Genomic DNA, 23,691 nt, shown 5'->3' with positions numbered 1-23,691 from the left:
TTGTTGCGAGCTTTTCATTTTAGTTTTTTCGTTTGTCTAATGTTTTTATGCACTCCATTATGTAATTTCCTTATTACAAGTCTAATCAAACTTGTGTATATATAAAGATTTATAGGGCTTTAGGCCTCTTTCATGTTGTTGGGCTTTAAGTCTCTTTCATTATGATTTAAATTAGACGGTTATTTCCTTATTATAAGTCTAATCAAACTTGCGTATATATAAAGATTTATAGGGATTTAGGTCTCTTTCATGTTGTCGAGCTTTGGCCTCTTTCATTATGGTTTAAATTAGGTGGTTATCGTGCCCATCACATTTTTATAATGCATCAATACTTCGTAACGACTGACTAACATAGACCGTAGTGAATTTCTCAAAAAGAAAAAAAGATAAATTGATGAGGTGATAGCGAGGTTGTTTGCAAAATTTGTCTCATCAAGCCATTGGCACCCATTTCCTTATTATAAGTCTAATCAAACTTGCGTATATATAAAGATTTATAGGGTTTTAGGTTTCTTTCATGTTGTCGAGCTTTGGCCTCTTTCATTATGGTTTAAATTAGGCGGTTATCGTGCCCATCACATTTTTATAATGCATCAATGCTTCGTAACGACTGACTAACATAGACCGTAGTGAATTTCTCAAAAAGAAAAAAAGATAAATTGATGAGGTTGTTTGCAAAATTTGTCTCATCAAGCCATTGGCACCCATTTTTTCTACCAAATAGGATTATAGCGCGAAAATTAGGTATTGAGAAGAGAGAGAGAGAGAGAAAATACCCGGGAGTTTGATCGGTAGTGAGAGAAAACGTGTGTACGTCTCTTGGTTGATTCAGTTATGAAAGAAAGAAAATAGAAAACCTAAATATAGTTAGAAACTTAGAGAGAGAAAGATCAATAGAGAGAGAGAGAAAAACACAAAATGAGAGGGGGAGAAAATTTGTTAATCTTTCTCCCTACCAAGAAGACGAAGAAGAACAAGTAGAGAGAGAGAGAGAGAAGAAACAGAATCATCGAGAAGAACACAGATCTGTTAAACTTTAATATTCATATTGAATCTTCAATCTCTCTCTATATATATATATAGATAGATAGACATAATCAATCGTCGTTGTCGTGGTCGGGAATCGTCATCGGAGATAGATGTGGATGCCAAAAGTAGATGAAGAGAAAAGAGAAGGAAATGGATCAATAGCAGTAGCAGTAGATAAAGATAAAAGCAGTCAATATGCTCTCAAATGGGCTATTGAACATCTTCTCATCAAGGGTTCCACAGTTACTTTAATCCATGTCAAAACTAAACTTTCCTCTGCTCCTATTCCTCGTAAGTCTCTCTTTTTTAGGTCATAATAATCTGTAATACTATACCCATGATATCATGTTCTATATATCTTGTCTTTGCAGGATCAGATGATACCATTACATCACCATTTAAACAACAAAATGATATATACAAGGAAATTTTTCTTCCATTTCGTTGCTTTTGTTCGCGAAAAGATGTAAGGACTCAACCTTTGTGTAGTTGTTAACTTTTCTTTTACAGAAAGAATTCTGCTTTCAGTAGACAAAATTAGAAGGAAAAGACAGAAAATCTGACTTACATACACTTTTCTTTCATATGGGTGAAGATTAAATGTCAGGATGTTGTACTTGAAGATGTGGATATAGCAAAATCTTTAACAGAGTATGTTGCCCACTCGGGGATCGATGCCTTGGTACTTGGCGCTGCATCAAGGAATTCTTTTCTCAGGTGAAGTACTCCGTGCTTTATCATAGTCACAACCAGAGAGAATGTTGTAAGACTAATTGCTTCCAAGATTGAAGATGTTAAATTTATTGTTGTATTTTCGCCTAACTTGTTCGGATAGGTTGATCGACCAGAGTAGGTCGTGAATTGGGTCAGGATCAGGGTAGCCCGAGCCAACCCCACACTGAACCCCCGAGTTCATCTTTATGTACTAGATTTTTCTGAATGCTCCACGTTCAGTAGATGCAGTTGTGTCTTATATATGCTGACACCTTGGTGATTTATATGGGTCATGCATGATTTATAATTGGAACATTCTAAAATTCTAAATGCTCCACGTTTAGCGAAATCATACTTAATATTTTCTACGGAAACTTAATGATTTTATATATTATGTTTGACAGAACATTTAAGCATGCAGATGTTCCGACAAACGTCTCAAAAACAGCTCCAGATTTCTGTACTGTCTATGTTATCTCCAAAGGAAAGGTCTCATCTGTTAGAACTGCCACAAGAGCCGCTCCAAGTGTGCCCCGTGCTCGACCTCAAGTGCAGAACCAAGAGATCTCGAGACCTGAGATGACCGAAAATCGTGTCCCTCGCAATAGTAATCCAAAATGTTTGTCTCTTACGAATGACATATCTTTCCGTACTGACTTCCTTTAATGAATTAACAAATTATCTGAATTTTCATCTGCAGCTGGCACAACATCACCAATTGAGAAACGTAGCTTCCAGGAAGATATGGAACCGATCAAGTAAGTCATAATTTCAAGTAGTAGCTGACTTATTTATAGAAGAAGCTCCATAGTTGTTTAGACAGCAATCTAATCTTGATAATTCGAAACAGATCACCATTCAGCAGGATAGGTGGGAGGGGATACAACAATAGATCATATGGGGAACTTTCAGTTCCAGATACTGATATATCATTTGTCAGCTCTGGGAGGCCCAGTACTGATAGAATGTTCCCTTCGCTGTATGATAGTTTTGATTCATCAGGACGAACTCCACCAAGATTATCAAACAGCTCTGACATAGAAAGTAGAAGGAGCTTTGAGTCAACGAGATCAGGCCTCAAGACTGCAGATGCCCAGTATATGAGTGATTTCTCTATGGTGTCACAAGACAGCAGCAGGTTGTCATCATCCTCATCGAACATGGTAAGCGAATTCAGAATGAGGTTGAAGTTGAATGTTTTTCTTTCTGCAATACAGAGGCAAATGACTCCATGAATTTCTATCTATTGATTGATTGTTGAAATTCGTAGGATGATGTTGAGGCAGAGATGAGGAGATTAAAATTGGAGCTTAAGCAAACAATGGACATGTATAGTACGGCATGCAAAGAAGCACTGACTGCAAAGCAGAAGGTACTAGCACTATATCACTTACTATCAGCAGGCAGCCACAAAATATTTGTTCGCAGTTTTTAGGTACACAAAAGCAGGAAATTGGGGCGGAAACCCAATTCCCTGTTGGTCTTGGGCAAAAAGACATATCGATGTCTTTTAGTTTGAGCTCCCTATACAAACTGTGCAAACGTTACATAGGGAGTTGAAGCATAGAGATCCTATTTGACCAAAGAAAGTTCTCTCCGTTCCTTCCCTTAAAAGAATTTGTTTGTTACAACTTGAATTTGGCGTTTACACAGGCAATGGAGCTTAGTCGGTGGAAAATGGAGGAAGAGAAAAAATTACAAGAGGCAAGACTGTCTGAAGAAGCTGCTGTAGCACTTGCACAAAAGGAAAGAGCCAAATACAAGGTAGCCATAGAGGCGACTGAAGCAGCAAAGAGGATAGCAGAGCTAGAAGCGCAGAAGAGACTGACTGCAGAAACAAAGGCTTTGAAAGAAACAGAGGAGAAAACGGGATATAGTACACTAGCACATTCAAGTGTGAGGTACAGGAGATACACGATTGAGGAGATTGAAGAAGCAACAGATTGTTTTGCTGAATCTCGGAAGATTGGAGAAGGAGGTTATGGGCCAGTATATAAATGCCATCTAGATCATACAGAAGTTGCCATTAAAGTGTTACGAGCAGATGCAGCTCAAGGAAGGTCACAGTTTCAACAGGAGGTAATCTTGGACCGATAAACAAAACCTACCCGCTAAAATTTTTCCTTCAAAATGAATTTCTAACGAACTATCATTCTTCACAAAACTACATTATGTACAGATTGAAGTACTGAGCTGTATTCGGCATCCCAACATGGTTCTCCTTCTAGGTGCCTGCCCAGAGTACGGTTGTCTAGTATACGAATACATGGCTAATGGGAGCTTAGATGACTGTCTCTTCCAAAGGGATAATAAACCGATTCTCTCTTGGCAACTAAGGTTCAGAATTTCAGCAGAGATTGCGACGAGCTTGCTCTTCCTACACCAGACCAAACCGGAGCCTCTAGTACATCGCGATCTTAAACCAGGCAACATTTTGCTAGACCGAAACTATGTAAGCAAGATTAGTGATGTAGGGTTGGCTCGACTAGTCCCTCCAACCGTGGCTGATACTGTGACTCAATACCGAATGACATCTACTGCTGGAACATTTTGCTATATCGATCCGGAATACCAACAGACAGGAATGCTTGGTATTAAATCTGATGTCTACTCCTTAGGTATTATGCTTCTGCAAATAATAACAGGGAGGCCACCAATGGGCCTAACTCACCATGTCGAACGGGCCATTGAGAAGGGACAGTTTGCTCAGATATTGGACCCTGCCGTGACTGATTGGCCCGTTGAAGAGGCATTAGTTTTTGCCAAAATTGCACTTCAATGTGCTGAGTTAAGGAGAAAAGATCGGCCAGATCTCGGGAAGGTTGTCTTACCTGAGCTGAACAGATTGAGAGAACTTGCAGAAGACAATATGCATAGCTTAATGTTCGGTAGCACCGGAGGAGGCTACCATACATCAGGAGGTTATCGTTCATCTATCGAGAACAGTCACAGCAATATATCCCCAAGACACCAGGTAACTTCTTTTCTATCATTTAGAAAGCACAACACACACCATTATCCAGAGTAGACCTCACCTTCATCCTTTCCTTCCACTTTTCATCCCTAACTAATCGAGAAAATGTAGTATTCGCATTAATGCAGGAGGTGATGAGATGATCGAATGTTTGTCCAATCTGGATATGAGAGTTCAAAGAGCCGCAGCAGTACATCATATTGGAGGTGATTCATCAAGTACTACGAACTTATGACGGTCTTCTTCTTCAACTCGTCGTTAAAATTCGTCGAAAGAATCCACAAAACAGTCATTCAAATAGCATATTATGGTAATAACACCATCAAAAACATAAACAAGTATGAAAACCGAAATTTCATAATCGAGTAGAGCATTTCTTCATTTTTTTTTTGTTACTGTAATTTGCAATTTTGCATATAGGGCATAGTGGGGTTTACCAAGAATCAGGTGCTGGAAATAAACATGATCATTGATAACAATTATTGATTTCTTTTTCCTATTATTATTGTTACTCCATTTTTGTTTCCTCTTGGAAGGGTCATATATACATTAACTTTCCATAATCCTTCATAATAAACATGAAAAAATTATTCAATCCGAGAACATTCTCGACTGTGGTTAGCAATATAAGGGTTAACGAATACAAATCTCAAACTTCACACATTCAATATATCTCTATTCATTGAAAAATCGAAGACCAGACTACTAAACAAAGACGACATTCCCAAATATGGGTACAACAATGATTGTAAAATCGAAACATTTCCTTAAATATGTTGTTAACAAAAAAGGTGTTATGGTAAGCCAACTGATTACACCTCTAACTTATTCACTCTCTTTATGGTTGACTATCCTATCTCATTCTCATTTTGAACTTTAAGTATAGAAATAGAAATATGCTAAAAGAAACAAAACGGGTTGAGCAAATCCAAAAATGGGTTGAGCAAACAAGTTTTTACTTAGGGTGATATGTAAGCTATCTTATAAAACGTAGTTAGGATGTGTCACATCGAACAAGTCCAAGACATGACCCGAAAAAGAACAAAAACCATACAACTCGTGTGACCATGTAGATCAATTTTACGTGCACATGTGAAAATGCTTTCAATACTACAAGTCCAAAAAAATATAATTGAAAATCCTTCATAATGTGTACCATCAAACGCTCTATTCACTTGATCTTGCACGGAAATGCATACAGAAATAGTTAAGTTGCACATAACTTTACAACTTTTCATACTGAAAATAGGTTCTTTAGAGATAGAAAGACAAAAACAAGATCAAAGAATGCACTCTTGCTCTATCTGTAAAAGAAATTGAAAAAGTTTATTTACATGAATGTTTATCTTTTGTAAAAGATATGAAGCATAAAGCGAAAGGAAGATGAATGATCACTAAATTAACAAAGCAAACTACAATGTTAAAACGAAAATGTTTGAACCAAAATCAATAAACCAAACCGACATGTGATCGAAGATAACCCACTTCCTGTTGCAAAAAGGTGTTTTCTGATGACCAAATGTTAAAAGGTGGAAGAACTTGTATGGAGCTCTCAGTTTTTCCGGTAGATGAGAAAATTTCGGTGATGGATGAGAGATGGACTCATTTTGATCTCAAAAGACCTCAAGGTTTCTTAGAGGTGGTCTTGTATTTATAAAGGGTTTAGTATGGGCGTTCCAAAAATTGTTGCCTAGAGATGGGAAGATGTGCATCTAGAATCTAGATTACCAATTAGACCAAATCTGAATGTCCAAAATGTTATAGGATTTGGAATTGATTTATGGTTAGGAGTGGATCTTAGATGGTATTTGGCCAAAGGCCCCAATGTCGACTAGAGAATAGCTGTAAACAAGGAGTCATGAAAAGATGGAACAAGACCTTATAATATTAAATGTGCTCCGAACTACTCGGAAAAAAAAAAATTTAACCCTAAAACCAGAAGGATGAAATACAACACCTAGTGATCTTTCATCAATCCCATGAGAACAACAAAGTTTAACAACAAAACTTGAACTGACATTGTTGTACTAATAATAAGAGCTCGAAAGCAAAAAAGAGAAAGATCATAGTCTATCTGGAGAACTCGTTCATGACCTCCTCGTGTACCTCATCGGGTAAGAATTGTCGATTGCTCTTTCTTGTTCCGAGTTTCCACCAACAAATGTTTTGGTATTCTGCTCTTGATTTCATTCTCCTTTTTTCCTAGACGAGACTAGTATGCTGGTAAACAAACTAAATGACATTATCTTTCAGAGCTCTGTTTAATCATGAAATCCTTTTTGTTCCATCGCTAAAAATACCGTGTTGAACCTGGAAATCACGAAGGAACAAGATTTCGAACTTAATGACCATTATTAATGCATAGTGATAGTATAGCTAAGTTTCTCTCTATGTTTACGTATATATGGACAAAAAGGAAAACAATACGAACAAAGATAAACGGAAGCTTTCTATCAGAAGAGACTCACTATGGTAAGAGCACAGTCAATTGTGTTGTGAAGAGATCACCAAGGGCTCCACGAACGTCCATCTGAAAGGGGGGGGGGGGGGGGCAAGACAGACATTAAAACCACAAATGAAAAAGAGAAATATATTAAATAAAGGATAAATAATATTTTGGAGGTGGAGAAATACCTGGTCACAGCATACAAGCTTAGTGAACAATGGATAGAATTCCTTCAGATGCTTTCTGAAGATCTGCTGGTTCATTACACACATACCATTGAGCACCTGAAAATTCAGCTTATTAAGTATGTGAGGAGGAGCAACATAGATAACGCACCCGTTACTGTGTGAGGAGGTCCACATAGATTAGTTTGCCTATATGGTTTATATATATATATATATAGCAGCCTAAGAGAAATATGATCAGAGCGAACAATAGAAAGGCAGATAATATAACAAAAAGCGAACAAGATAACATGAGGTGGGGTTTGTCAGAGGGGGTATGAAACAGCTATCCAGCTTCTTAAAACGACATCGTTTGGCCATGAAAAATATTCAAGAACATTTTTCCATAAAATGATAATATACATTTGGTTGCTGCATGTCTATTTGATATACCTTAACAATAATTGGGGACCGCAACTCGAGCACTCTATGAGTGTCAACATTAGCAGCTTCTCCTGTGCCAGACTGGAGGTCCGACGCCTCCTTCAGTATCAGTCCACAGAACGAAACCAATTTCTGTTCTGCTATACCTTCCAACTTCTCATCTCCATTTGAATCTTCAGTAGAGCTCGAATTATCAACTGGAGTTACATCACCACCAGAGGGGCCATTTGACTCCAATTTTTTCTCATTGTCGGTGTTAGGTCTTGAAGTTGTCTTTTGCAACATATCCAAATAAATGCAAGTTCCTACTAATTCCTGGCGAAGAAGATTCAATGGCGGCCTGTGCAACCATGAGTTGTTTAGTCATAAGCATCTAATAACAAAAACTGGTGTTCATTTTGAGAGTATAAACAAAAAAAAACACATTCAGAAATCTGACTCAAGTCAATTCATATCTCGAGTTGGATTCAGATCTAAGTTTGAGAATAAAAATACCATGCAAGTAGAATCTAGAAAGGTTCATCTTCCCTACCTTTCAGCAGGAATATGGTGCATACGCATCCTAAGGTTGGTATATGAATTGTATGAAGCGGCAAACTCTAATACAGATAGCAAAATGTCCATTATAATAATCTTCTGTGGGGCCTTCAACTTGCTCCAGTATTTTTTCTGCATATTTTAAAGTATTAGTGATAAACCAATTTTATTTTGCCAGGACTATTTCTTCTTTTCAGCTTTCTTATGAGAGAGGGAGAGAGAGAGAGAGAGAAATTATATACCTGGATACTATCAATTGCGCCTAGAAGGAGCAACTGAGTGATGCATTTGCCTCTAACAGTAGCCAATAGTGGTGTATCTTCCTCAATACTAGAATCAGGTTCAGTTACATAAGGAATCTACAAGAGAATTTACACGACGTATGAGGAGAAACTAAAATATCATAAGAATCTTATCCAAAAAGGAAAAATAACAGTTAATCTCAAATAGATCGCTAATCACTTCTGGGATTAACAAATTTTCTGAACTTAAGATTCCACTTTAACTTCAGACTCTGACTCCCATGAAGAAGAAAAAGCACAAATAAAATTAACTGGAGAACATAATTTTTCCTCCATCACCGAATACCTTGACAGGAGAAGCTGGTGTTAAAGCATCTGAAGGAGGGCTTTTTGATTTAGAAGTTAGATTTCTGAGTAAAAGGTTGTCCATCATGTTTCCCATTATTCTTTGACCTAATGTTTGACTTCTTTGAAGAGCTTCTGCGGGTTTCTGAGCTTTTCCTGATGGTGATGGCAGGCCTACAAGAATAATATTCTGCTTAAAAGGTTTATCGTTTATTAAATGCATTTATTAATTAGAAACTTATAAGGATGGACTAATCCTAGTATAACACAAATATACAAACTTAGACCTAGATTAAGCATCCAAACTCTAAGAATTGAAGACATGAATCCAACCTTCAGATTCCTCCAAGCGCGGCCGTGAATCAATATCTTGGTAATTGTCCTGAATGGTTGATGAACCAGTATATTTCCCAGGGCTATCGTTACCAGCACTTGGTGATGCCTGACCAAAGGTTCTTTCAGAATTGTCCATGTTCCCATTGTCAGAAGGACTTAAAGGAACACCATCTAACACCACATTCCTCTTTGAGCTATCAAAACCTATAGAGTTGAGGAGCTCAACTGGCTGGGTTGCATATGAAGCATCTCTGCCAATCAAAATAAGAGAAGGTAAATTGGCATGATAATAAATTAAATTACTAAAGTAACTCAGTAAGAAGAACCATCAATCGTGTACCTAATGCTTTTCAGCAAAGTATCCCAGTCACTATCACTGAATTGATGGCCTCCAACTTCTATAAGATGTACCAAAGCACCAAGAGATATTGAAACTACAGATTGATCGGTCTTCTTAGCGCAATCTAACAGCAACCCAAGTAGTGGTGGAAGCATAAAACAGACCTCCTGCACATAATAATGACCAAAAACGAAGTTATAACTTACTAAACTGACTTCACTTCTAGGTCAACTGCTTACAAGATACTATTTCTGTCCCTTTGAAGCATAACTTACACGCATAGATATATAAAGGGGACTATTTAGTCTCCCTTAGTTAGTACCCTCAGTTTTGCTGGTTCACTGGAAATGATCCAAGGGCCAACTCCATATAATGTTTTCTAAAACATAAAGGTCACAATATCCCATAATTAGCACGTTCTACAACTTCTGACTGTGTCGATTTTGTTTCAAAATATTCAACTCTTTTCAAAGCCTAAATTTGCCAATTTATTAAGGGCGATTTGAGGGAGTCAGATTTTTAATGGTATGATTTGCAATATGATAGAAAGCGAGCAGAACATCATCATTTAAAATTAGCTCTAGGTCATATGTATGAAGCTCTACAAGAGAAGAGGGTTAAGTGAGAACTTATTAACATAACTCTTTAACACATGTTCAGTTACTTGCATAATTTCATAACAATTGCATTGGACAAGCTTTCAGTACTTATAAAACACTGGAAGAAATGAACATCTCTATCAAAATGATAATAAAGCTTAGGTGTATCAGTGTATGCAATATCATCCCGATCTTCAGAGTTAACATATCTGAAATGAACTACACGAATATTGTTCATACCTTGTAGAATGTGTTAAACAGATTGCACAACAACTGAAGCGAGTGAATACTAGTTTCCCGGAGCCATTCATCACCAGAAGAAACAGAGTTCTCCTTTCCACCATGTCTTACATGATCAAAAATGGGAAAAAGGACGCGGTGAAAAATGTTCTCCCAAAATGCTGAGGAGAATTTCCGACCTCTTTCATTCAACAAATCAAAAAGCACCTCAAGTGCACAACTTCGGACTTCCGCTCTGGGATCTGATGTCAGATCAGATAAACCGGCAAGCATTGGAAACCAGTAGTGCTCTGTCACATCAAAAGCTGTATCCAGATTATCGTCGATAGGTTTCAAAGCACCACCTGGTATAAGGCCCTGAGAGAAGTAGAGTTAGAAGAATCTCCAAAAGTTCAAAAGAAACAAAGAAGGTAAAACCTTTCATCACCATCAAAATAACCAAAAATGAAAAACTTGTTTTCTCATTATAAATATAAAGTTCAGTTTGAACTTTGAACCTAAAGCAAGTGTTAAGCGGAGAAGCTCAAAGTTATTGAACTTTACTATGTGACTGGTTACAGAACTTATCAGGCTAGTTTCATGTATCGCACAACAAAAAGAAAAGGGGAGGATAAATATGAACTCGCAATACTAGATTCAAGTCTCTTTCAATTAAAATGATGTCGACAAGTTATGTCTCTGAGACATTTAAAATAGTCACCTCTGCCAGACGATCTTCACATATACGCAGGAGAGCAATAGCCTTCAAACTTATCCTGTGAGAACTTTTATTATTGGCAAACCCAATAAGGCAGTTAACACAGTCCATAAAGCAGTCTCCGACAACCTGATCAAAGTGTTCCAGGATAACTGCAACAACTTTTGGTGTTAGAAAATGAACAAGCAATCGGAAGTAATAATAACTGTAAAACAATGGTGACACTATGACGATGCAATAATGATGAATGAAATTGTAGGAAAAGAAAAGAAGGGATTACCTTGTTCTACGTTTTCAAATGCACCTTCAACAATGGATTCCAGTTCATCATCAGCAGCAGCCGTGAAGATCATAAACACACTTCGCCAGCCTGATTTTATGCTTCCAACCTTTGACTTTATCATCTGAAATTCAAGGGGCCAACCATCAGTTTCTAATTGTCATGGCCGACAAAGTTTCAATAGAGAAATATAAAACTTGGTGGGGTTGTGGCAGAACAGCAAAGGATGTATACGTACTTGAACAATGCAGTCAACAATTAGTCCCCTAATGGTTTCACTTCGGCTATTACGTATGAGTACGACAAATGGTTTCAAAATGTCATTCTGAAATGTGAAATTGGTTAGCTCAGCTCGTTCCAGATACTTCATACCAAGCTGCCTCAGTGAGTCAATGGCGTACATTGCAATTTTCTCATCATGATGGCTCCCAGCTGAAATAAAATGATTAGCCAGAACGGACCATATTCGAGCCCATACCTGAAAATGACAAGATAGAAATGTTTAGTGGAAAATAGAACAGTAACGAGATTTAGATAATCGTTCAACAATCAAACATATAATAAGCACCAACTTTCTTTTGATCACCTGACAACTACAGCATCACGACACAATTAAATTAGTAAGAAGTCAGTACAGTAGATGATGTAGACAACATATTTGACCTCATACATTACATGGAAGCAAGAGCACTGATGATTCATTTTATTTTTCACGCAGTGAATGAATACTAACCAAAGTATTTATTTTCAATTTTTTCCCTCTACTAATAATAGTTTATCCAATGATCAATTTAGAAATATATTCGTTCATATTTTTTTTCTCTTCAATTAATTTAATCTCTGTTGAGTAAACAATACGTATATACCTGTGTAACAAAGTTGTAGGTACGAGCATCTGTATCCGTCACGGTTAGGGGAAAAAACGAGTTGACATGGTGTCCTTTATTTTTACTTATAACTGGCTTACGTATGAACAATATACACTAACAACCTAGACTGGTACTTTACATGATTGTCTGGAAGTGCACGCAAGAGGCACATACGAAATCTCACACCATTATGTGGAGTGCCCATTCGTGCGCTACAAGAGTGTCTGAAACAACAGAAACACTAATACAAGTATCCCTGGTACACAGATATATACAAATAGGTCTACAACTGAAAATCACTGATAGTTGCACTGACAAGTCAAGAGCAAGACTAGGAAGCTTTCTAAAAGACTGAAAACAATATAATGTATCTGAACTGCTCTAGTCGTGATAACTAGCTGCTTGTATCCTATGGTGATTCTATTATTAATTTCTCATGGAGGCGGTTTAAGAAAATCCAATACTATCGAAGGACACCTGAAAATTAAAGAACTCAAATAAGTAAATCTGAAGGAGATACTTAGCTAAGAAAATGATGTTCAAATGGAAAGTGAAGGAGTACAGAATATGAAGGATTTTCACTTGATTAAAGTTATTCGTTTGATGAAAGTTATATTTTTGTAGTTAAATTTTCCAGCCTTCCCCTGGGTTTTAAATCAACTGATATGATTTCTTCTGTGGATATGATTGGACCTTACGGTTGGTATAGCCCAAGCTCTAATGTACTACCAAGCAATTATTTTTCTTTTATATAAATTTAGCATTTTTAATTAGTAAACCATTTATAAGTTACTTTTTAAGTATTTTTCTTTAGTATTGCTTCCAAGAAAAAATTTATTATAAGGTTAAGGTTTTGTGTGGTTTTTCTTTAAGGTTATTCTCTTAGAATTCTATTCATGAAGTTCGTCTAAATTGCATGACAGATGATTCTTTTCGTCTGAAAGATGTGGTATGTAAGACGCATGCCTGCAACTAACGGAAACTCACCAATCGAATTCGGGCCATATTGTAGTAGCTGATCTCAACAACTTTCTGCAAGCTGAAAACACGAGCAGGTGTCTGCTTCAGCTCTTCAGCAGATACAGTACAGAGAGCTGTGAAGAACTCCACAACTGAATCACTTGGTAATTTCTCGCTATTCACAAATACTTGCTCCGATGGTTTTCCAGCCAATTCTCTAAGAGATTGAACAACAGCATCCCTAGAAACTTGATTTGATCCTAGCATCACAGTTGCTGATATCGATGGGGATGAAGTAATGAGTTCTAGCCGAGAAACACATTCCAACACAGCATTCCATGTGTCCTCTAGAGAGTCTCTTTCCAAGTCACATAAAGTTAGAAGAGTCCTCAAAGCCTCCACATTCTTACTTCGCATATCTCTAGGGGCATGCAAGAAAGTAAGTCTGGAAATAAAATAAGAAACACGATTGTTATAATAAAGAATATAAATAACTTTTAACTAACTCTAATTACTTAATTTTTTAAAAATAAAATATGTGCAGTATAGAACTACATAAAAAAAAAGAACTTCACCTTACTAGAGATGTTAAAAAGGCGTAACGCATGGTATCCATTCGCAGCACACGTGTCATGTGTATGCCAGCTCTAAATCCTTCCATACAGAGAATAACCCTCGGCTTATTGTCTCCTTCCTCCATAGTAACAGAGAAAGTAGCAAGCAATGGCCATCCTACAGCTTCAACCATGGGCCTGACAAGTTCAATCTCTTGGGCTGTATAAAAAACTCCCCTTTTTGCCCCTTGCTTTCTGAAAATAGCTTGTGTTTGCTTGATGATATCTTCACTCTCCGATTTTATATCAATAGCTGATTGTCTTTTGGGAAGGGCCAGATTAAGAATACCAACAAGACCACCTTTCTCTTCCGTTTCTGGCCTTTGCCTGCTGCTTTTACTGCTATCATGCTTCATTTTTATCTCCTCTTTAACAATTGAATCATAAATCTCTTCTAGAAGTTCCTTCGGCGCACTTTCTTCTGCCTCGCTCACTGTGTTCATGCGTACGAAGTCAGACTTCGACATTTTAGGCCATACCATAGGATTGTGTGCATCAGTATTCAACATGATCACTGCGTATGCAAGAACATATGCAGTATCTGCATTCTTAAAAAGTCCTGGATTATCAGCACAATACCTACAAGAAATCCAACAAGACAATGCTTAAGAACGAAATATAAATACACAATTCACTTCTCAATGGTTGTGGATAGTTGCAGCATATGTAAGGTAATTATGTACCGTGTAGGTACTAGAGAAGAACACAGGAAACCCCAAATCAAACGATAATACTAAACTATAGAACCATTTCTAGAATCTAAACGATTACAGACCGTAGTGATTTTTGAGTCACTCGACCTACTACAATCATGACAGTTGACCTACAAAACTAATGTGTAAGAAGTGGTGAATTCTCAGATGTTCTCAATAGTTCAAGAATAGTGAAGGGCATTCCGAACTCCGAAGGACCAGGAAATGATAGAAGAAGTTAACATAGCATATAGATCATACCGCTCGGCAAACTTTTCCATGATACGATCTATCTTTTGTGCTTCCCCTGGAAGCCGAAATCCTTTCAGGAATTCACGAACTGCAGTATCAAATTTCATACCGGCAAACTTCATAGAATCCACATACGCATGCATAACAGCAAGAGGAAATTCTTCGTGCTGGCCCAGGTAATCACCAATCATAGCCTACAACTTTCAAAATGTTAGATGGATCTACGTAAAATAAATTCAAGACTTGCCAAATGATACTTCACCTTGTCCAAACTTGGTGTATTCCTTAGAAAATGGGCAACTGAAGAAGGCGTCTTCTCCACCAGCATATTCGATATTAAATAATCAATTCCCTTCCCTGGTTTTCTATTGAACTGTACAAGAAATAGAAAGCAAACTGTATATAATCTATGCTCGATATTTCATTCCTAATAAGAATTCAAAATTAAAAAGATAAAATATTGAAAATTTGTACTGGTTACAGAGAGAAACCAATAATGCTAATAATGGTAATAATAATGAGAACACAAGTTTTCACAACCATCCCACTTGTTCACATCAAAATATCTAGAATATGTTGCAGTGAGACCCTCAGTTAATCACCTCAGATATTGCAGCTTCCATGGTAGACTTGTGCGCCTTAGCCTTTTCAAAACTAGTTGCTAGATCTTCCTTGTTTTTCAATTCAGTATGATCGTCTTCTTCCGCGGACTTAGAGACTGTACTCTTCTTTCCGGAATCTTTACATGACTTTTCCCAATCAACCAGTGATTTTAACACGCTAACAAGGCACTGGAAAGATCACTTAACATTAAAATCAAGCAAAAGGAAAACTTAATACAATGACTCATTGGCTATATGGATTACCTGAAGAGATGAACCTTTATTTGATGTCGTTTGGGATAAATTAGATGAGTTAGGATCTGTATGCAAGGTTCCTTGCGCTATCTTTGATAGTGCACTAACCTTAATGATAGGCCAGTAGAAAGAACATGTGTCAGAGGATATTGGAGAGCCTAAACGAGAAGCACAATTATCATAAATCAAACTATCACTTCAAAACCCACCATCCGCTCAAACAAATTTGGCGCCTCAAGATCACAATCGTAGTTAACAAAGATGTCAACAAGCATTTGGGGATCCTTGCATACTTTCTCAAGCATCCTATCAACATAACTCCATCAGAAATAGCAGTGGGAATAAAGTGAAAGGTCGAAGATACAAGATGACCCACTAGATTTTGAAACCTCTTAAACAACTGGCAGCCCTGCCGATCTCTTAAAAAAATGAACACTCCAATTAAATTTACATATTCAATCAGAATACTATACCTGAGAACACTGGTTCTTTGGTTAAGAGGACTATCAGAGCTGTCCAAGAATCGTAGAACTATCAATGGAAAAAAGACGCCTATTTCACCCTGAGATAGTTCAGAAAAACACAGTACGAACCCACATAAATGGACAGTATTGTAGAACTCTCTAAAGAAAAAGGTGAAGGCCAAGATCAACATAGACTCACTTTAAGACTTTCTCTGAAGCGCAGCAAAAGCACAACGAAGATACCAGTTGCATACTGCATAAAAGAGAATATGAAAACATAAAAGAAGGTTCCCCTATCTCGGTTAAGAATAAACTTCAAAAAATTCAGTTACCTGGAAGATAATTGGAGACTGAGAAACCGATGCCCGCAACAAGGCATAAGAAAGATATGCTTTGACCGAGTCAATAAAATGGAAGTTCTTCGTAAAAGAGTGACTAACCCCTTCCAGTAGGCCCTATAAACATCAAAGGTGTAACAAACTTTATCTTAGAACAAGTACTAGTATCAGCAAAACAGTAAAATTAAGAATCTAGCCCTAGTGGTGATCCTAGTCGGTAGTCTCCAACAATTTTAACTCTGCCAAAATATCTAAAATGCTTCAGAAAATCTCATAAATTTTCATTAAGACTGAGTAAAAGCTTTCCTAATGACGTAAATATCTTAATATATATATATATATATATATATATATAAATGGCATAAAGATTCAGGATATTCTTAAATGGTGTTGTATTCCATTCAAATGGACATGAACTGTGAAGGCCACGATGCTGCAAGTCTAATGCTGAATATCAAAGAGGAAAATTTTCACAAAGTTCAACCGCATTATGAAACGTATAAGTCACAGTGAATCTCGTTTGCATATTAAGCAGTAAAACTGAATGATGGGCATTCATACCTAAGATTTCGTTCACATTTTATTATCTGAGCAGGGGGTCAAAGTTTACTATTTTTTCATCCAGATAGTCCCCACCTAAGGATATTATCCAGAATAGAATCAGCTCTACGGCGCCTACCCCCATTTGAGAACTTGTAACCCTAGAGAAGAGTTGGTCGAAAAGTTATGATTTTGGGCCATAACTTTAGGACATACTCTACTTTTTGGGTTTACAAGTATCAGAATCTACGTATGTTACTCTGGACAAACAAAGAATCTAATGAGGGTATCTACCTCAAAAGCTTCAACCTACTCTAGTCTACATGTCAAGACAGAACTGCCACATATATGTGGCAACAACCCTAAAAATAAACTGTTGCTGTGTTGCATATGACCACTAATCTCATCGGCAATGTCAAATTAAACCTATATATATGGATCGTGTAAGTTGGTTAGATAAACAAAAGTCGGCTTGGTGAGAAATTCCTAGCATTAAATTTGACTATTTTAGCCTTTTCTAACTACAGGCTTCTAATGATCTCCATCATGAGGAGTTTGCATTCATAAAAAAGTAGATACTGATTTGCATGTTGACCTATGTGTAAGTAGAATAAGACTAGACAGAAGAAGAACGCCGGATATTGTTTTATTATTTAACTTTTATTTTTCTCTAAGCTATGAGCTATCTTCTATGTCTTTTCAAGCCCCCCAACTGACCATGGCACAACACAGGCAGTCAACCGTCCCAAGGATCACAAAGTCAAATTTACCCCCTGAACAGCATGTCTCACGAAGCACAAGATATTACAGGAAATGCATGTACAACATAAGAAATCTGAAGCTGTAGTATTGACCTGCAGAAGCTCAAGAGACAAAAGTCTAGTCTTAGTAGTAACTTCATCAGGCTCTTCCTTCATGCCCATCTGCAAGGTTAAGAAACAGTTAAAGCTGGTTGAAGACTCTTAAGAGAACCTATATAGAAGTCTAAAGTACTGAAGTTCAAATACAATATATAGTCTGGATAACTGAAAAAACAAACCTTGCAAAGAGTGCGGAAAAGTAGTAAAGCATCTCTTTGTCCTATGCTCATGCTATCAAGGTCAATTCCTCTGATAAAAGAAGAGTTTGTATCATAGATCGAATAACTGGAAGTAACGTGAATGATTTCGCAAAAAAATGGTCATAGTAGTCAATAAATGTTTTTAAATTTGCTAACCGGGTGATCTTCTTCCCATCTTCAAGATGCACAGCATTGTCAAGAACAGCTTCTAAACCCTGAGTAACAAACCAAACTCATAACAACTATTACAAATCAAACACCAACGAGAAAGGAGTCCCTATGCAAATATTATCTAAAAGTGAGTACCTTAATATCAGCACCACCTGCAAGAGTCTGAAGCTCTTCAACAGAGGCGATGGGTGTATCTTTGTTCTTCACAGAAAGTACATCTCCGAGAATGACACCTTTCTCATTTGTCACGTCTGTTTCTCCAATTTCCGACTCAGCTGAACTGGTTTGTGCTTGAGCAGAGGTATCAGGGGATGGAAGAGAACCCTCACTTTGCTCAGAGACATTGCTTATGTTCTAGAAGACAGTTGAAACACAAACTCATCACAATTAAAAGACAACATAAACACATTTTAACCAGTCACCGAGGGCGACTGAGGAAAGATGATGAGATGTGTCTCTTCCCTAAGGCTGTAATGTATGCCATTGAAATGCAGCCCTCGCTGAAGAAACAAATGGAGACGTTGGCTAAAGAGATATTGTGTGTTACATTGTGCTGATTTTCTGTACACTTGACCTCAACTTTCCTCAGACAAAAGCTCTCTTTGAAGTTTGAACAAAGTAATTTTTCATCCTTTATATATTATACAGGCCTATGGCCTAAATGATGTTAACAATATTAATAGTTGACGTCGACGAGACTAAACTTTTAGTTCCTTTGCCCACTGGTTATCGCCTGAAGTTGCTTCGGAGTTCTGCCTATGTCCACTCTGTCTTGGTTGGTGCAGTTAATAGAGCTGAGCTAGATCTTTATTTTGGCCAGGCAGGTCTTGATCCAAATATCATCAACCAACTCCATTCACATGGCAGTGCCATTACCATAAGATAGTCACTTGGGGACATTCAGCAGAATTTCTCCTTCACATTAATCATTAAATTATTTGCAGATCTCTAATGTTGTCACGGCCCACGGGGATCCTATTGTGGGGTCTTCGTTATTCATAAAATTGGAATCACTTCATCAAGTACTTGGGCTCGGGACCTGATTCAAACTCAACTATGGGCCAAGTGCTTAGCCAGCTGACTCACCGAGGAGTTACTCGGCTGCAAGTAACTTATGATCCCGACAAAAGTCACAATTTCTTCATGTTTCAATAGAAAATGTACTTTGTATTCTTTACATTACGCATAAATACAGCTTCCCAACAGTGCCATAGCAATCCTACTTTTTGCTCTTTTTACATCAACCATAAAATTAATGCATTCCTATTTCCTAATGTTTATGCAAGGAAAAGAAGGAAAGTTCTTATAGTTTGAGGGGGCGGGCCTGACCTAGAGATGGAATCTGCCCAGGCCAGGCCAAGATAGACATATGATCCTCAGATACAGGACGAGTCTATAAGTTTAATTGCTGTCCCTGGATAGATATCATAAAACAAAGAGACATCAGTTTAGTTTCTCTCGTCTCAGGGTCTACCAATTACCTAACCACATGTACCGAGAAGAACCATGTATGCTGGGTTGGGACTCAGGCCTGGTTCTGCGAAGGAATTTTTTAGTATATACCATTCCAAAGTTCCATGTACAAGAAAAAGAAAGAAACCAAACTTGGCTTCAGCTAACACCACAGACGAGCCAAGATGAGTGCCAAATTAATCGAGAGCGACGCGTAAAAACCAGTTATAAGGGTTGGCAAAGGTATGTTGAGTAATGAATACAAATTTTAGAAATACAGCAAGCATGTAACAAATGTAGGATATGCATCTACATACCTGATCCGATTCCATTCTCCTAAATATGATGCTGACCATCTGGGTTAGCATTGCCTTCGATGTGGCCTGATTTATCGGGCTCTTGCTAATAATCCAATCAAATTACAAATTTGAGAATTTTGTTTCAAACTAACTAATATGCTGCTAAAATGAAACTATAGTACAATATGCACCTGTTAAGAGCAATGTTATAACATATTCTGATCACTCCCAGCAATGGTTCCCCATGAACTGCAAAATTGCATTTACATATTTTCAGCTCAAAATGGCATTATGTGATAGATGACACTATCACAAGAAATGTTCTTCGTTTTTGACCCACTAATTCAAATAGTTTTAGTATTTGGTGTCGTATGATATCATATTACGTACTAGACACCATATGATGTAACACCCATCTCGGCATGACGACATCAACCTCAACCTAGCCAATCTAGGCAAGTAGACATCAAGCCCACTCAAAATGTCTAGCCAATATGTAAGATAACGTGTTATCTTACAACATAGGTGTGGAAAGTCTTCCTAAGAAATATGGGACTAGTGCCTTGCACAAGAAACTTCCATTTGGCACCATTATTTGGTTGGAAGATACTGAAATCCTGTTAAGCAATTACAGTAAGAAACAAAACATAATTGTACTACTAACTAGTACCTAAATGTAATGCTATAATGCATTCTTTCTAAGGCGGGAGGTAGGTATCTGCAAATCTTAGGCAAAGAGACCATATCATCTCCTCACCCAGCATTTAGTAAAACATAAATCTAAAGGTCAGAGTCACTAAAAATGTAAGATTTTTTTTTTTGAAACTTTGAATGAATTTTATTGATAAAAGAATAATTACAGGCTAAGATGTTTCATGCTTTTGGTGTTACAATATAAAGTTGCGATATCCAAGCCTCCAATTATGGCAAAGCGATGTAAAAATTTTCCATTGAGGCGTAAAACATATGAAGAGTTCGATCCATTTATATACTTGGTGAACACGATGATGAATAATATGGATAATTAATGACATTAGTTTGGCAGGTAAAAAAGTTCACGAATCACGGTCACTAAGATCACCTAAGCATACCTCTAAACTTGTTTGATGCCACAGCAGTAAGCAGCACCTTCAACACTTGCAGAATGGTACTGTGAAAGCATTCCCCAAATTGTTAGTGTAGTTACGAGGAAGGAACCGCTGGAAACAAGCAGGAAAAGATGAATACCTGTCAGATGATGAATTATCAACGCAACCACAAACCATGTTGAGAATATCCGTGAAGAGTGGAGAATTTTTACCACCATCCAGACCAGGATCACCTTCTAAATGATCATATGCAATCAGTTTCTGTATTTGCACGTTTGCATAAAACTAAGTTAGCTTGTCGACTAAATTCATGAAGTGACTCCCTCATTAAAAGCAAGAAGAAAGAAACGTAATCTCGCACAATATAAGCTTTTAAAAAGTTAAACATGACCACAAAAGATAACAGAAGAACATACATGAAGACAATCTAAGGCAGGTTCTACAAGTTTTAAGTTCTTCGTTTCAAATGCAAGTCGGAGTGGCTGTAAGACAAGCTCTGCCTGTGCTGCCTCTAAGGTGTTTCCAGCACTTGCTAAAGCAGTAGTAATAGTTGCACCAATGCCTGGCTTATCTGAAGTCTGTGTAGTAGGTTGTGAGCCATCCGGAGGCGATCCATCAGCACCGCTGGTGTCATTTGAACTAAATTATAAGATATAAGGCACAGAAGAGGGGAACAAGGAAAACAGAAAAGAATAATAACCAATTATAAGTTTGTGAATCTCTAACTAAGAAAAAACAAAGAGCACCAATAAAAAAATTCTAGAGCATCTCGAAATCGGGGAGCTATAACAACCAAGGGAAGAGTAATTGTTAGGGTAGTTAGAGGGAGGGGAAGAGAGAAGCACAGGCTATGAGGGCCAAACTCCATTACAAAGAGATAATAACTATGCAAAAAGTATAAGAAAAAACAAATGAAATAGCAGAATAGAATGTCATCACAGAAACCAAGGGAAAAATAGGAAGCTCCTCGAATCTGTAAGAGTAATTTGCAAGTACAATTTGTCAAATAGGTAACCAAAATAAAGTGTATCTGTATGTAAACCTGTCATCTCCTGTTGTAGCAACTGCTTGACTGCTGACACTAGCAGTTGATGGCTGATTTATCTGATTTGCATTATCTACAGCAAAAAAGAACAAGAAAAAAAAAAGAGGTAATAATCAGATCCAAGTAAATTAGGTACCAGTAAGCTCAGGCCAAAGAAGAGCACTACCAAAACAAATCAGCTAAATAGTTGCCACTATCACAACATAAAAGAATTGATATAGAAGTTAAGACACCCCAGGCTCAGTTTGAGAAATTTAATACACCAAAGATAATGAGCGGGAAAAGTGAGCCAAATCCGGGGTAGACGGATGGATGGATTTCGCCCTACTTTTTCATGCACACTATTGTTCTTTTATTTAATATATCAACAATCTGTAATTAAATGGTTATTACTTAAGCAATAGGTTTGTGCTTCTAGTCATTAGCTCATTGTTTCCTTAGTAGTTGTTTTGATGTTAAAGCCTTGAAGGGACGCCATCCTTTCTCGGGTATCACTATTATTGCAGAGATTTTCATCTCACAGGAATGTAAATGACATAAACATGCTTAGAGAGAGACAAAGAAATGGTCTTGAATTATAGCTCCATAAGAATTACCTAAATAGGATTGAATAGCTTTCTGAAGATCTCCATACTTTTTCGGAGAACACTCCTTCAGCATAGATTCTAAAGCGCGGGTCAGAAACCCACCCGCAGCACCAGCCATTGTAAACAATGCTTCTTCCTCCTTCAAAATCCTTTTTTTTCCCTTACCTCAAAAGAAGCTCCTTTTCACCTATAAACACTCTCCAAATCAAAATCTGACAAAGTTCTTCCAATACAAAATTCTTTCTATAATTGTGAAACCCAATTGAAATTCATACAATATATTAAGATCTCAAACGAAATTAACAACATTGTAACTAAAAATTTCTAACCAAAAGAGAGATAGATAGGTTAAGCTTGACCTCTGTTATAGTAAATTAACTAATTTATGAAAGAAAAACTTGGATCCTAACAAATTCAGAACCAAATTGAAAGAATTTGATATAGATCTTGGTTTTCAAAGATCATAAAATATCATTTGGATCAAAATGAAATGTTAAAGAAGTAAAGATGATTTACCAGTTAAGGTTGGTTGATGATGATTATGATGAAGATTTTGATGATGATGGTGAGTTCTTAGATTTGATGGAGTTGAACCAGTCGAAGAGAGAAACAAAGAGTTTCTCTCTCTAGATGTGTTTGCGAGTGTGGAATTTAGAGAGAGAAAATGAAATGAAAGCTGTAAATCGGGAAATCTGACTTTTTTTTAACCCATGTAAGCTGCAAAATCAAGGACAGTTCGGGTTCCGGGTTAATTCCGGTTCGAATCTAGTTTCAGTTTGGTTCCATTTTGCTCAAAAACTACAACCTTTATAAGTTGGGGTAGGAGTGGGAAACGGACCGGACCAGATGCGTAGTCCACAGTTACTTGCTCTCCTGGTTCGGACGGAATGGATAAATTCTTAATTTAACCGTTCCGACATCTAGACAAATCAGATGGGCACTTGACAAAGTTTGGATGTCTGTTGCCTATTCGAACCCGCCTAAATGGTCGGGCAATCTGGATACCGGACCGATCG

The 23,691-nt window shown here is 37.3% G+C and overlaps 2 protein-coding genes across 6 annotated transcripts; one reads left to right on the top strand and one right to left on the bottom strand.

Moving 5' to 3' along the window:
- Positions 1-559: 559 nt before the first annotated feature.
- Positions 560-5,216, top strand: LOC147540006 (U-box domain-containing protein 52-like). 4 transcript variants are annotated; one of them, XM_086643389.1, is made up of 10 exons: positions 560-1,320; positions 1,401-1,495; positions 1,625-1,746; positions 2,148-2,362; positions 2,444-2,501; positions 2,594-2,906; positions 3,014-3,115; positions 3,397-3,822; positions 3,923-4,717; positions 4,829-5,216. In XM_086643389.1, the coding sequence occupies exons 1-10, from the start codon at positions 1,140-1,142 to the stop codon at positions 4,838-4,840; spliced, it is 2,319 nt and encodes a 772-aa protein (XP_086499515.1). In that variant the 5' UTR covers positions 560-1,139; the 3' UTR covers positions 4,841-5,216. The 4 variants fall into 4 exon arrangements, with proteins under 4 accessions (XP_086499515.1, XP_086499513.1, XP_086499516.1 ...); XM_086643387.1 differs by having other exon boundaries at positions 675-1,320; positions 4,846-5,216; XM_086643390.1 differs by having other exon boundaries at positions 743-1,320; positions 2,148-2,350; positions 4,846-5,216.
- A 1,360-nt stretch (positions 5,217-6,576) lies between these two features.
- On the bottom strand, positions 6,577-23,295 carry ATMIN7 (HOPM interactor 7). Of its 2 annotated transcripts, XM_086643385.1 has the most exons (35): positions 23,192-23,295; positions 22,685-22,862; positions 22,086-22,161; positions 21,460-21,667; positions 21,183-21,304; positions 21,047-21,105; positions 20,147-20,204; positions 19,974-20,058; positions 18,340-18,558; positions 18,190-18,248; positions 18,013-18,082; positions 17,828-17,896; positions 16,428-16,550; positions 16,295-16,348; positions 16,105-16,193; positions 15,841-15,937; positions 15,641-15,739; positions 15,377-15,565; positions 15,037-15,147; positions 14,784-14,968; positions 13,792-14,409; positions 13,244-13,661; positions 11,626-11,865; positions 11,388-11,511; positions 11,111-11,259; positions 10,411-10,767; positions 9,572-9,738; positions 9,229-9,482; positions 8,897-9,069; positions 8,551-8,667; positions 8,304-8,440; positions 7,781-8,111; positions 7,352-7,447; positions 7,186-7,247; positions 6,577-7,027 (listed from the first exon to the last, which is right to left on the bottom strand). In XM_086643385.1, coding segments are annotated over exons 2-35 (5,325 nt in total). In that variant the 5' UTR covers positions 22,794-22,862; positions 23,192-23,295; the 3' UTR covers positions 6,577-7,026. The 2 variants fall into 2 exon arrangements, with proteins under 2 accessions (XP_086499511.1, XP_086499512.1); XM_086643386.1 differs by lacking the exon at positions 6,577-7,027 and having other exon boundaries at positions 7,185-7,247.
- Positions 23,296-23,691: the final 396 nt, after the last annotated feature.

The sequence above is a fragment of the Eschscholzia californica genome, unplaced genomic scaffold (assembly GCF_041429995.1).
Source record: "Eschscholzia californica isolate CP2 unplaced genomic scaffold, dmEscCali1.0.p SCAF_5, whole genome shotgun sequence".
NCBI lineage: Eukaryota > Viridiplantae > Streptophyta > Magnoliopsida > Ranunculales > Papaveraceae > Eschscholzia > Eschscholzia californica.
Note: the sequence above shows the minus strand (reverse complement) of the source record. Positions and strands in the feature narration are given on the sequence as shown.